Genomic DNA, 13,881 nt, shown 5'->3' on the forward strand with positions numbered 1-13,881 from the left:
GTTCCGCCGATAACGGTGGCAGATGCACGGAGCATGTTAGCATGTTAGCATGTTAGCGTGTCAGGGATCTCATACGAAACATCTTTCACAGTTTAATCAGCGAATGCACATGGAACCTGCTCAACATTCTTACTGCTAAGCATTAGCTGTTCATAAAATAAAAACGACAGAACAACACGTTTTCTCTTCGTGTGGAAATCCGTGGAAACAAATCGAATGTGGTCAGTTTGGAGAAAACAATTTCAGGATGGTGCCTAGTTGTGAAGAAAATCAGCGTAAGGGCTGATCAACAACCTAAATCCCACGAAAATCACAACTGCAACGGAGTGCTAGTCAACAAGAGTGTACCTGCCGGCCATTGCCAATCCCACGTAGGACAATTCCGAGTTCAGAATGATAGAACCATCCAAGGGGATCACGACAGGCCGGAGAATCAGATCGTCATCTTGTACTAAAAAAAGGCAAATAACAGGATATACCGGCAGACAATCGGTCTGAGATCCCGAGAACGAGCAAGGCAGGTATGCGCTGAGAAACTTCATTGGATATTCAGCCTAGGATGGTGACATTAATCAGAGATGGGGGAATAAGCTTAGGAGGTAAAATACCCTCGACATTGTTCCTAAATATATAAATGGACTACGGCACCTATGTTCACCGGAAGAGCTAGGCAGGGGTATTTACAAACTAGTTACAGGAAAACAGCGAGAATTTTTTCTCGGGCAAATTCACTCCTATCATACCGAAGATAGGAGGAGTAGCTAGAATCACTTTTGGATGGCAAAATTATTACTCTCGTTTCATCTGGCGCACAGACCCACCCATTATAGCCTCAATGTGGTGTCTGTTGTCGCTCTAGTAGCGGCAGCAGCGGATTTCGCCTTCTCGGATAGGAATTTGTCACAGTCTGCTCCTTTCACGGTGAATTCCATAAGCAGTTCCTCGAATAATCTCTTCAGGGATGTCTTGAACTTCAGCGAGCAGCTCTTGTCACCCTCATCGACATCCTGAACCCCGTTTCCAACAAGACATCCGACTTGGGCACCATCCAGATAGGCTTTGCAAGCTACGAGGACATTGTGCCCATACTTGCGGAAATGGCCAGCGACGAAATTCTCAAAATGCTGCAGAAAATTCATCCACGTTAAAGGTGTGTAGGATTCAAGGCACATGCCAAAAGCACAAGTAATTTCATCATAAAAATGTATTCATGAACAGACATTCATGTCCACAGATCTATCAGAGTCCATGCCAGTTATCAACTAGGCATGGTTACATTGGTTCTCAAAAGTAGTATTACTGTCAATGAAACAAGTAGGGTTGCTTTTCAGATAAGCAGAGGTATATCCATACCTTTGGTGGATTTCGAAGAGAATACAGCATCGTCCTGCATGACAGCAGGAAAGTATCTTCATTATATGTTAGGGATCGCTTCTCCCCGCTAGGTGTATTAGCTGAATTAGCATACCCAGGCTCATTGAAATAAGGTTTGGCATTCAAAACCAAAGCCTGAATGGAGACCAGGACCTGTAGCATGGTTGAATTGGATGGATTCCATTTCTCACATCCACTACCCGACCAGGTGTTTAAGAGGCTAAGGCACACCTTTCCACAAGCATACAAGTTTGGATTAAGCCGTAACCCACCAGAACGGTAGCTAACAAGCTGCATAAAAATTAACTCATTATCAGATGTTGCCTATAAAAGCAAACTGAATCAAGAACAACACTTATTCATGGAGGTAAAGGTCAACAAAATCTTACTGGAGGTGTATTTGGATATTGAGGAGGGAAATAAATGTCAAAGAAAAAGAGCCCATCATGGTAAGGAGTGCCTGCTGGTCCCATAATGACAGCTCTAAGAAGGTCCATTCTATCCTCATATGCCCTCACAAATATGGTATCTATTAAATTTGGACAAAAGCCAAACATAATCAAGAAATGACTTGCAAATGCAGTGTCTTTCGACACAAAAGGAATTTTCATCAAGACAAAAGACATTTAAACTATAAAGTTATGACAGCAAGATGCTGACCAATAAAATCAGTACCAAGAGGAAGTTCATGAAAAAAAAGAGCATAAGCAAGGCAAACTACCTGGCAAGTCTTTTTCTAAGACTTTCCACTCATGCTGAATACGTTTCGCCCAGTCTTTTGATGGCTGTCGATAGGAATAGGACCAACTTAGTACTGAACTAAGATGGAAGGATATAAACAGGGCATGTCAAAACCCTTACCTTCTTCACTACCTGAACCCTTCTTAACTCTGGCTTTGAATAATAATGATCACTGTGACAGTCAACAGTATCGAATTGCTTAAATGCATTGTATTTTTCGTCAACTTTATCATCCACTATCATAATGGGTTTGGTCTTATTTGACATCTCAGCAGCAGTTTTCTGCAGCCATGGTAAAGGAGCCTCCACACCAGGTGGGATATCCAAGTCATCAAACTTGGCAGATAAATTATAGTTATATTCACTTTCAAAAAGTGTAGCATCATAGTCGTAGCCATCCTCATAATCATACTCATCTTCAAAGAAACCATCTTCTTCGAATGAATCAAAAGTGAAGTCATCATAATCATACTCTATAACTTTTTTCAAACCACCCATAATGGCAGTATTCTTTGAAGCATAGGTGCTTGGTCCTGCAATGTCATCAGCCACACTGGTCTGGAATTGTTCCCACAGATAAACACCTGTCAGAGAGTATGCAAGTAAATATTATGGAAAGGAAAGACAAGAGATTTACCTTCACATGCTTCGGCCAATCAAGAGGATATCCAAGTGCTTGTTTATTCTTTTCAGCTGGTGCTTTCTGACCAATAATCGTAACTCCATCAGGATCATCATCACCATCAAGATCAATTACTTCATGAGGAACAACCTATTATTTCCCTCGGCAAAAAAGAAACATATTAATTCAGTGCAAAATAAATCAATATGCCATTCTCGCTAGCACAATGGCATTCTACCACAAAAACTCAATTGATGATATTGTTTCTGGATAGTTGACCCAACCAATCAAAGCTCGCTTTACTAGCTTTCTAGCATGCGCTACCACTGCCTGCCTAGCAGTCACCTCTTCCTCCTCTATTCCATTTCTAGTACAATATCTGACTTCAGGTCTCAAATCCCTCCCGGATCGACTTTCGTCTCTGTTCGACCAGTCAGTCTCACAGTCAGGCAGGCTTATACCATTACGCTCACGAGCAGAATCAACGCTTGAGACTACGTTCGCACACCTCCGTTACTCTTTAGGAGGCATCCGCCCCAGATAAACTACCCACCTTCCACTAATAAAAGAAGAGCCATAAAAAAAAGTCCAGGTGGGAGTGAAATCTTCGAACATGACATTGTCTTACCCTAGACTATCCACTGCTTATCTTGCCTATCAATACACCCAAACTCTTCCTTGCTTTCCTATGACACAACTAGAACACCTATAAGCTTAATATTGTATGAAGTTATGGACAAAGCTAATCTTACATAGGATGTCCCAACTCTGGCTGAAGCAGTATACACAAAAAATCAGTGAAATGTCATGCAATTTTTAACCAAACCAGAATGGTTTCTGCAATCTCAATTTTGGTTCTAGCATCAGCAGCATTTTCATATAATAGAGTATTAATGTAAGGTATTCACAAGCTCTGAGATTACCAAGTCAAATGCTCTAAAAAAAATAGCAGTATGTTAGAACAATAGCATTTCATAAGAGAAACAGACTAATGACATTGAATAGTTAACAGGTCCGCTTAAAAAAAAACATATGACAGAGCGGGGACATGGGTGGTATTATTTAGTGTCAAAACCAATAGAACAGGGTACAGGAAGTTAACAGCACAAGCATATTAAGAGCCAACATTGATGTGCAAAATGCAAACTTAGTTTAAATGGTTTCAAACTATTTACAGAAAACTAATGACATAGAATAGTCAACAGGTTTTGTCAATGTATTTTTTGCAAAGGATTTCACACAAAACTACGTGTATAAATCACCGGCATGTCAACTGGTATTAGCTTTTCCAGAGCTACATGGTCCTAGGACTATCTGAAGTTTGAAGGGAGTTCTAAAATACTTGAAGGGAATGGTCCTAGAATTATCACTCCAAACGTGAAATCTAGAAGCACATAATACATAAAAGTAGCAACCTAAAAGATAAAACAACTTAAGATCATTAACAAATGAGCATTATACAGGCTATGACACCCTATACTTCGTTTGAAAATGAATTCCAGTTTCCCCATCCCAGCCTGAACAGCCTCTCATCCATAACTAAGAGGCCAAAATAGGTTGCAATTCCAGATTCCCCCCAGACTCCAGATTGCTTCCCTCCTGCCAAGCATATCAACTAAACAAGGCAACCAAACAAACCCTGAAAAATTACAGTTTCACCAATCAATTAACTATAATCCCCCCAATCAGACAATAGTGAAACCGCAGTAGCACAGGGACCCAACACACAAGCATTAAAAACCCTACAGAATATCAAAATACAGGCACAACAAATAAAATTCAGCAAACATAACGAGGTACCAGTACCAGCCTATTTCCAAACACAATCACAGACCATTAAACAGACCATCGACCCGCAGACCAGGCCCGATCCATGACACTACGTAAAGCTACAAACAACCATGTTCCAATTGTGCAGTCTGGAATCAGGAACTTAGCAGGTAAAATAAAAACATCGAAGGGCATCGCCTAACCAACCATTCCTCCCCTAAACTCCGACGGGCGATCGACAGGCCGCATCATGAATTCAATACACGCGCCACAGCTCCCAATTCCAACAACAACGAGAAGAAGAGATATACCTGACTCCGCTTCCTCTTCTGGTGGCCGGAGCTCCACCCCCCGGCGGCGGCGGCGGAGGTCGGCGACACCTCGACCACATCGGGATCATCGAACGTGGAGCTCCCCGCGCAGAGGTAACTCCTCCTGCGACCAAACCAAAATTAGCGACGAAACGGGGAGGGGGGAGAGAATTGGGCGTTCCGACCAGATCGGCGGCGCGGGGGTACTCACTTGGAGGGGTGGGTCGCCATCGGTGGCCCCGCCAATGCGATCGCCGGGCCCCCGCGGCGGCGCCCGTTAGGGTTCCGGCGAGGCGGGCGCTGGGATGGGGGAGGAGGGGTTTGGGTGCGCCGCGGAAGGGCGTTTCGCTTGGGAGAGGACTAGAGAGAGAGAGAGAGAAATATATTTATAAAGTCCTTATAAATAAGGAAATAATGTTTTTCCGAGAGTAAGAAAAGTGGACTGGACTTTGGAGTGCGTGTGAGTGTAAAATGCATGAGTTTGGGCTTTTGCCTTTTGGGCCATTCTGAAAAGGGATTTACGGGGAAAATGCCCCTTTCCCTTTGAAAAGTGGGCCTTCTGCGTCTGATTGTGGGCACATCTAAAAAAATGCTGGTAGTTCATCCGTGCCAAAATCTCAAACTTATACCACTCCGTAATTTCGTACAGTTTGTTAGGAATTTTGTTGTTTGTTTTTGTTTCAGTCTTCGTTCATTTGTGACTTTGTTTATCGGACTAATAAAACCAGACATTTCTCAAAGGGGCAAGCCGAGGAGCTGAGCGTTGGCCGTTGGAGTATATTAGGACAAACCGAGAGCCGTTCGAGATGCCAAATTCCTTCTTCTTCTTCTTCTTTTTTTTTTTAGAATCTGCCAAAGTCCTTGTTTTGCGTTTGTTGTTGCCGGCGAAGAGGAGAGGCAGCAAGGGCCAGGATGCAGGAGGCATCGGCAACCACATGGCCCATTTTTTTTTTAGAATTAAGGAGCTCAGCTCCCGATTTCATTAATGAAGTCAAACAGTTCACAAAGCCCATTTATTTTTTGAATTAAGGAGCTCAGCTCCCGATTTCATTAATTTCATTAATGAAGTCAAACAGTTCACAAGATCCGGCCGGTGGAATGGAAGCCATTCACGGGGAGCTGTATTGCTGTGTGGGTACTGGGGAACAATACAGGAGATGGATATGCAGAAGGATGCAAAGAAAAGAGAGAGAGCTACAAAACAAACTGAAGATGATAAAATAATTTAAGCCATGTTTGTGATTCAAACTGAGGACGTCCATACAAAACAGATACCTTCGCTGTCAACTACACAGACAGGTTACTATTTGAACACACGAATTTACATACACACTTCCATTCCATCACACTCTTGAGGCACTAGCACAAACCAACTCCAAGTGCCAGCAAACAACATCTGGGATTCTGGGCACACTACAGTTCAGCAATCATATATACACAAGTTTTCCCAGCTTTACAAGATTCACACAGCACATTACGAGTGTTGTCATATATACTCCGCCAGGTAGCATTTTATTCCAAATCCTATACAATACCGATGGCACGTTGGAGTACCGCAGCCGTCGCTGCGGATGTAGGAGAGCGCACCTGGTCTGAAGTCACTCGCCGCAGGTGATCCCGGCTTCGGAGAAGGCAGCGGCGAGCCTCGGCAGTAGCTTGCCGAGCATGATCTTGAATCCAGTTGAGCAGTTCTTGCAGCCGTCATCTGATATGTATGCGGTGTCGCGCGCATGGCCGACGAGATCGCCGCCGAGGTAAGCGCTGCAGGCTTCGAGGATGTCCGGCGCGCGACCAGCGAAGTGCTCCTTGACAAACTTGTCGAAATGCTGAATGAAGATAAGTGGGAAAAAATCCATCAGTATTCAGTACACATGTTATATCTTACGACTGAAAGGTACAGCGGAACTTAGTAAAATATGAAGTTTAAGGTTGGTTATGAGATGCATATAGAGAGACAGAAAAGAAAGAACATTTGGCATCATAAATTATACTCAAAATCACTACCATTCTAACTTTATAGACAATATTTAGTTCTATAATTTAGCAAGGCCTACCAACATTCAGTCGAGCCATATCAGTTGTTCGATAGTTGTCCATGCATGGGATTTTCTGACTACTTGTCAAGTACAAAGTGTTCGGAGCTGGTGACTTGCCTTTGGTGGTTTGTGCAAAATGTACATCATGGACTTGCATGACAGCAAGAAAGCGTTCTCATTGTATGTGATGGAGTTCTTCTCTCCATCAGCTTTACCCACAAATTTGTCGTAGCCCGCCTCATTGAAATAAGGCTTCTCGTTGAGAACCAGAGCCTGAAGGGATAACAGCAGTTGAAGAACAGTCGAGCCCTCTGGACTCCACACTTCATTCCCAGTTCCTGCCCATGTCTTGAGAAGGCTTAGACATACTTTGCCTGATTCGTACAAGTTTGGGTTCAGGCGGAGGCCTCCAGAGTGATAGTGAACAGACTGGAAAAAGGAAGTTACTGTTCAGAGAGACGATGTCAACAGGAAGATACAGGCAAGAGCAGTAGAAAACCTAACTTACAGGTGGTTCATGAGGATAATCAGGTGGGAAGAAAATATCAAAGAAAAACAAATTATCATGGTAAGGCGTTCCAACTGCCCCAATAATGCAAGCCCTCAGAAGATCCATCCTTTCCTCATAAACTCTAACATAGATATCATCTGCAAAGTAAAAGCGAAGAACATGTAAATGCTGTATCAGAAAATCTGTTTCATGACTCATTTTTGTTATTTCATAAAATATTGTACTTGATACTAAATCCAATAGCTACAATGAAGTGTTGTTTTACTACATAAGTATTACTTGCATAACAGTGATCTTGAAGCCGAGCTAGTATTGGCCGTATATAAATGCCAATATATGTTGAATTTGTCCAAAATAATTTTATTCATGAAATCACTACTCCGCACTTTAATTTTGTAAAAAAATTCTACGCACCAAGGTTACAATTACATATTTCCAGCTGTCATTTACGAACTTGTTATTTTAATCAGCAAGGGAAGGGAATAACTCCAACCAAAGAACCATGTTCTGGTTCACACATCTTTGACAGCTCTATTAACTCATCATAGTAAAAAGAACAATAGATAAGATGTCACATGAACAATGCAACTATAATGAGCTAGGCTTTCTCACCGCAATTATCTCATAAAGATGGCAAACAAGAATTTAGAGGAACCCTTACATGCTATGCTATCCTGTGGAGCGTACAACATCTTAACTTAATTTGAACCGCAAAGCAATTTTATATGATTGCATCACCAGTGCGACCAAAGATTCACATCTACATGTAATATTCGAAGTTTCAAATGGAGAGTGATGGTACATATAGATTATTCAGATTATGTCGTGATAGACTCCAAAATAATAGCAAGTTATGATAAAAATATACCAAACTTTCAGATGCAATGAGCCAATGACAAGATTCAGTTTCATACTTGTAATAGACTATAAAGAAAGAGAGAAACAAACCTGGTAAATCATTTTGTAAGATCGTCCATTCCTGTTGTATTTTCTTCAGCCAACCTCTTTTAACCTAATAGATCAGGAGTTAATAGTTATAACAAAGAACTAGCACATGATCCAATATCCACTATAGCTCCAAAAGAAAGGTGGAAATTTGCACTAGGTAAATTATTACATTTTCGTGGCCACGTTCCTTCACAAAGTGATGATCAGAACAGTCTACCACAACATCAAATCTTTTTATGTCATTTTCTGAAGGTAATTGTGGCTTCTGAATCTGCGTCACTAACTCCACGGACTGTTTTTCTTCAGAAAGTTCTTCTGCAGATGGATGTAGTTCTGCTGTCTTCACAATTTGATACTGCAGATCTGCAGTAACCTGAACGAACAACTTCATCTTAGAGTTGTGAAAATAATAATCTTAAATTAGCAAGATATAGAACTTACTGAGCTATAAGATGTAGAACCTTGGGAACCAAACAAACTAGAAGCCACATTTGTCAGAAAAACAAAAGCTGTTTTGGGGAAGAGGAAAGCACTGCGTAACGAACCGGTGCAGTCTTCAGCAGACTCTTCCAGAGCATTCTGGGTGAAAAATATTAAGTTGCTTAAATTTCAGTACTTCTAACTTAATAATAGGTACAACGAAAGATATAGACACAAGCTGACCTTTGTGCTCTCATGCTGAGTTTCGTCCTGCTCGGCCTCGTCATCGACAGAAGTATGCACCTCATTCATAGATCCCAGTGAATTATCTAGAAGCCTCTCTAATCCAATTATTTCAAAATGCTGCACCTGGAATTGGTAAAAAGGAGCAAGGTAGAAAGATAAGTTAGCAATATTCTGGCCAAACCATATATCTTGTAAAAGTGGGTAAACAAATGATAATAGAACAAAGCAACACAAAGCTTACCTTGGATATCGCACCACTGGCCCATTGGACTTCAACTCCTTCATCCTTATACCCAAGAACATTGCCAATGCATGATAAGAAGCCAGAGGAGGTATCCAGACTTTCCCTGCTAACGGTCATGGTTCCATTGGTGAGATCGGCTTCAGACTTATCGATGTTAAGAGCTGATCGAATAACGACTTCACCAGTGCAAAAAGAGAAATCCGGGTGCTCTACTAGCTCATAAGCACTCACCGTCTCCTCAGTGGGGCTACTTCCATGCCTGATAATGTCACTATCAACTGGAACAGTCCATTTTACATTTACAGTCCGCTCAAGTGCATCCACATTTCTCACTGTCCCAATCCGCTGGCATTCAGCATCCTCCTCTGCTGTCAGTTTTTCCAGAACAAATTGCCCTGGCCAAAAATCATGATCACCAGGGGTGCTAACAGGAGCCAATGTCTGGGGTTCTAGACCAAGAGATAGATTTCCATTTTGCCATAAAACATCAAAAGTGCTCTTTGTCTTGGCAACGACATATGTTTGAGAACATTCTGACCGGGAAGTCCCAAAATCTATCTGCATGTGGGAATTGCACTTATGCTCTTCAGTTGAGAAGCAAGACTTGACAGCATCCATTGTCCCGAGACTTCCATCGAGGCAAGCAGAGAGAGTGCACCAATCACCCAACTGCCAGTTGGCATAAGGAAAGCATGACAGCAAACTGAGGTTCTTTGGGTCCTGAAAGTTTGAAGGACTTGCTGATTGATTCCCCCAAACATTCGTCACCGAGGTTATCCAGTTCACATGCACCAGCCCTACATCAACATCAGACACGACACCTTCATCTCGACTGGCCCTCCATGATCCACGCAACCATGTTCCTGACTTGGAAACAGAGGGATGAGCAATCCTCACACGTTGGCCTGGGTAGTAAAAGTAAGGTGCATCTTCAAAACGGATTGGAGGGATGGGCTTCAGCAACTCAGAGTCCCTTAACAGCATTTCACACTTTGCTCCATCACTGAACACAATGGTGACCAGGTCAAATGCCCGGACCACTCGCCCAATCCATGGTCCCATAACCACGCAGTCACCCGAGACAAATGATCTCACTCTTGAAAGCTGCTTGCTGTTCACATCTTTTATTATATCACCTGAGTTTGTCTCCAAGTCAACAAACATTGAAACCCCAACAACACGGCCCAACTGACCTGAAGGATCAGACACAGGGCAGACTATGTCCCCATGAAGAAACCCCCTTTCAAAAGTAAGAAAATCATCAATCTTGCCGATGCTCTCATCCAAGCTTGATAAGATGCTCTGTGCATGGTCGCTGTATGTAAATTCACATTCTTCTTGGTCCTCGCTGTCACTGGTTCCAGTGTACGACTCACTGTCTGAGTCAACTGCAAACAAGTCCATGTCTGCAAATCCTGTAGCACCACATTTGGTTATTTTTATATGGTATGAGACAACCAATGTTGTTAAGAAATATTAGATTTAATCCATGCCCACCTGTTTGGTATAAGCTGTGTTCTGTGATATGGTTTGAGCAGCAAGGTGGCGTTCGGCCAATGTGTACAGCAAGCACACTTGACTGCTAGCGCCAAAGGAGAATTCCCTGATATAGTAATCAGTAACCGCCAAAGGAGATTTGCCCAAATAGGAAATAAGAAACAGTAATACTTAATGCCAAAGGAGATTTGCCCAGAAAGGCCTATGAAGCTAAAGCTAATGCCAAAGGAGATGTGCCCAGATAACAAACTATTGCTAAAGCTAATGCCAAAGGAGATTTGTCCAGGGAGCAATTGGAAGCAAAAGCATATGACAAAGGAGGACAGAAGAACAGTAGGTACTTTTGCCAAAGGAGATTTGCCCAGAACTATAGATAGGTTTTGCCAAAGGAGATTTGCCCAGAACTATAGGTATGTAGGTTTCCCAAAGGAGATGTGCCCAGAACTATAGGTATGTAGGTTTTGCCAAAGGAGATTTGCCCTCAAACTAGGAATTGCTTCTCACAGAAGATAATTCCCAGAGAGGAAAGTCCAATTGAAAGATGCGTTTACTTTCAATAATCACCAGACATAAGTAGTCATCAGAGAATATGCCACCACCCAATGACAAATATTCGTCAAGAAAGCAACCCACAATGTTTCATCAGAGATGACTTTACATATGACGGGATCGCAGGAAATCCAGGTACACAGATTAGCAGATCCTGCAACCATATCAGAAGGAGGTTAGTCCAACTGTTTGTCTTAACAAAACAATACAATTTAAAAAGTTGAGAAATAGACTAATGTATTTGCGGGTGTGCTTGTGTCTTGGGATCTTTCACCCTTGTAAATACTTGTATATATCTCTTCTTATTAATACATTTCACTGTTGGAGCCTCTCCTACAGTTCCTTTTCTAAAAAGATCCTACAGAAGCAATATGCTATATAAGTTAAGCCAATTTCTCAATTAAAAACCATGGTGAAAACTGAGAAGAGATTGTGCAGCTCAGGTACATCTTATTTATTATAGCATTCTAGCATACAATAGTAGAGATACTTATGATATATAATAATTTAAGCAGATCGAGTCGCATGGCTTTCGAAGATTTGTCACACCCAACAGTCTTAGTCATCATGGAAAATCTTATTTATATGCTAGATACTGATGGTAATGAAAAATCTTATATTCCAAAAAAGATGTCAGATAAACTCTAAACTCCAAATACCAATTGGACTCAAAATGAGAAGAATCACTTGGTAGCATTTCTGTGAAGCCACTTTGTGCTGCAAAGACCAATTTCACAATGACTTGTGTGCTTAAGAACATGGGTATACACACCAATCAGACATAAGAACTTGCATCGCTAAAAAAATGGGGATAGACATGGTACAAATATTATGATTATGACACAAAATTATCAGTACAAACCAGAGATAAGAACTTATATCACTACGAAAATACATACATATACTGTTAAAATTTGTTTCACCAATCGATGGATGCGTTCTTTAGCCAAAGTGTAATTAAAATGCCTAAGGCAGAGCCCAAGTCAAAACTGAAAAGGAGGGAAAACAAAAAAGTCTATGCTAAAGCAATATTGAATAAATCTAATTGGAAAACTAAAACTTTGTATTAAATTACTTAATAATTAGATGTTTGGGATTAATTAGTCTAATCTGAGGAACCTGGTTTTTAGTTAACAAACTTTGATTCTTTGTTTTACATGAAACTTGAATCCTTTCATAGTAAAAATCATGACAACGACAAATTGTACATAATTCAACATCACAGTTGATCGAAAACAGCTAAAAGACAACCCACTGATGAGTAGGCCAGCCAAACAAATCAGATCAAATCATCAAAACAATAACTTCCGTGCTAGTTATGATCACCTAAAACCGGCAAAGAAAAAGAGAACAGCAAACTAAAATATAATAATATCCCATACCACCATACTCAAATATAGCTCCATCCACTCCCACCATTATTATGCTGGCCGACAAATTCCAGGTGTTTCACTATAAGCTATAAACAGATTATGACGTAACGCCTGGGACACCCAATTTACTAGTTGCCACCTTTGTCGTCACCTGGATAGGCTGCCGAGATGCGCCGGCAGCGCCGTTGCTGGGCTAAGCTGTAATCGACTACAACTCTACCAGAGCTTCCTTTGTTGGCCCAATCGATTTGGGTTGACCTCAACTTAATATTGTTTGATTAAATACAGTCAAAAGAAGCAGATCCAGCTGAGGATTGGACAAATGGAATGGACCAAAATAGATGAAAAGGCATCTTGAAGCATATTCCTCATTCCGAGGAATTGGGTGGCGTAATCTTGATGGACATGTTTTTGGATTTTTGCATGTATAGTCTTGACCAAATTTTACCCAGCAAACATGACACTGATAGAGCGAATTTAAAAATGAGAAATCCGCCATTGAGGACACACAGACCCACCCTCGTTATGAACAAGCGCAGGGCCGCCGTGGGTCGCGGCAGCGTAGGCAAGGCCGGCGTCGCGGTGGTGCGGCCGCCGGCCGGGAAGGCGGGGCGGCGGCGCCTCTACCACAATGCGAAAAAAAACTTAAGACGGAAAAAGGCCAATACCTGTGCCAAGCCCAGACCGCCGCCATGACGGAGCCCAAAACCGATCACCGAAGAAGAGGGAGCAAGCCTCCTCTTCCCCCACGCCTCAATCCATCCCCGAGCGCTTCGACCATGGCAAGCACGCAATCTCCTTGACCCCCCAGCACCTCCAAAGAAACAAACAACCGCCCGCAAACTCCTCTCCTCCGAAGACCAAATCGCAGCACGGCGCAGTGGCAGTGGGAGGAAGAGACTCCGCGTAGAGAGAAGGTGGAGAGGGAAGCTTCTTCTTTGCTCGGTGCTCGGCCCTGCTCGTGATGGACTGATGGCCAATTTCTACGGTGCGCAAGGCCTCGCCTTTCCGGTACTGCGCCCAAATTCTTTTGCTTTCTTTAATCGTGCCGATACTGCTAATTAGTATACTCAATCGTTGGCGCTAATGGGATTCCTCGCTGCCACACCTTTATGCTCCCGCTCCATTTTGGTTGGCCCCCGAGAGAGAATTCCCCAAGTGAAAAAAAGGAATTGAGTTTTGGACTTTGCTTTCTCCCCGTGCTTACTGCCCGCCTTGTCCTGTCACTCCTCTGAAATG

At 42.3% G+C, this 13,881-nt stretch overlaps 2 protein-coding genes across 2 annotated transcripts; both read right to left on the minus strand.

Annotated features, from left to right (window-relative positions):
* Positions 1–524: 524 nt before the first annotated feature.
* On the minus strand, positions 525–5,190 carry LOC100829288 (putative ubiquitin-conjugating enzyme E2 38). Its single transcript, XM_014899228.2, has 8 exons — positions 5,030–5,190; positions 4,819–4,942; positions 2,753–2,887; positions 2,236–2,673; positions 2,096–2,159; positions 1,764–1,903; positions 1,354–1,665; positions 525–1,124 (listed from the first exon to the last, which is right to left on the minus strand). The coding sequence occupies exons 1-8, from the start codon at positions 5,047–5,049 to the stop codon at positions 825–827; spliced, it is 1,533 nt and encodes a 510-aa protein (XP_014754714.1). The 5' UTR covers positions 5,050–5,190; the 3' UTR covers positions 525–824.
* Positions 5,191–6,025: 835 nt separating this feature from the next.
* LOC100829591 (probable ubiquitin-conjugating enzyme E2 23) lies at positions 6,026–13,730 on the minus strand. Its single transcript, XM_003567873.4, has 10 exons — positions 13,311–13,730; positions 10,721–11,423; positions 9,221–10,638; positions 8,977–9,102; positions 8,755–8,892; positions 8,483–8,686; positions 8,314–8,377; positions 7,363–7,502; positions 6,972–7,283; positions 6,026–6,644 (listed from the first exon to the last, which is right to left on the minus strand). Exons 3-10 carry the CDS (start codon positions 10,625–10,627, stop codon positions 6,417–6,419), a joined length of 2,619 nt encoding a protein of 872 aa, XP_003567921.1. The 5' UTR covers positions 10,628–10,638; positions 10,721–11,423; positions 13,311–13,730; the 3' UTR covers positions 6,026–6,416.
* Between the last annotated feature and the right edge of the window lie 151 nt (positions 13,731–13,881).

Source organism: Brachypodium distachyon, chromosome 2, assembly GCF_000005505.3.
Source record: "Brachypodium distachyon strain Bd21 chromosome 2, Brachypodium_distachyon_v3.0, whole genome shotgun sequence".
NCBI classification, from domain to species: Eukaryota; Viridiplantae; Streptophyta; class Magnoliopsida; order Poales; family Poaceae; genus Brachypodium; species Brachypodium distachyon.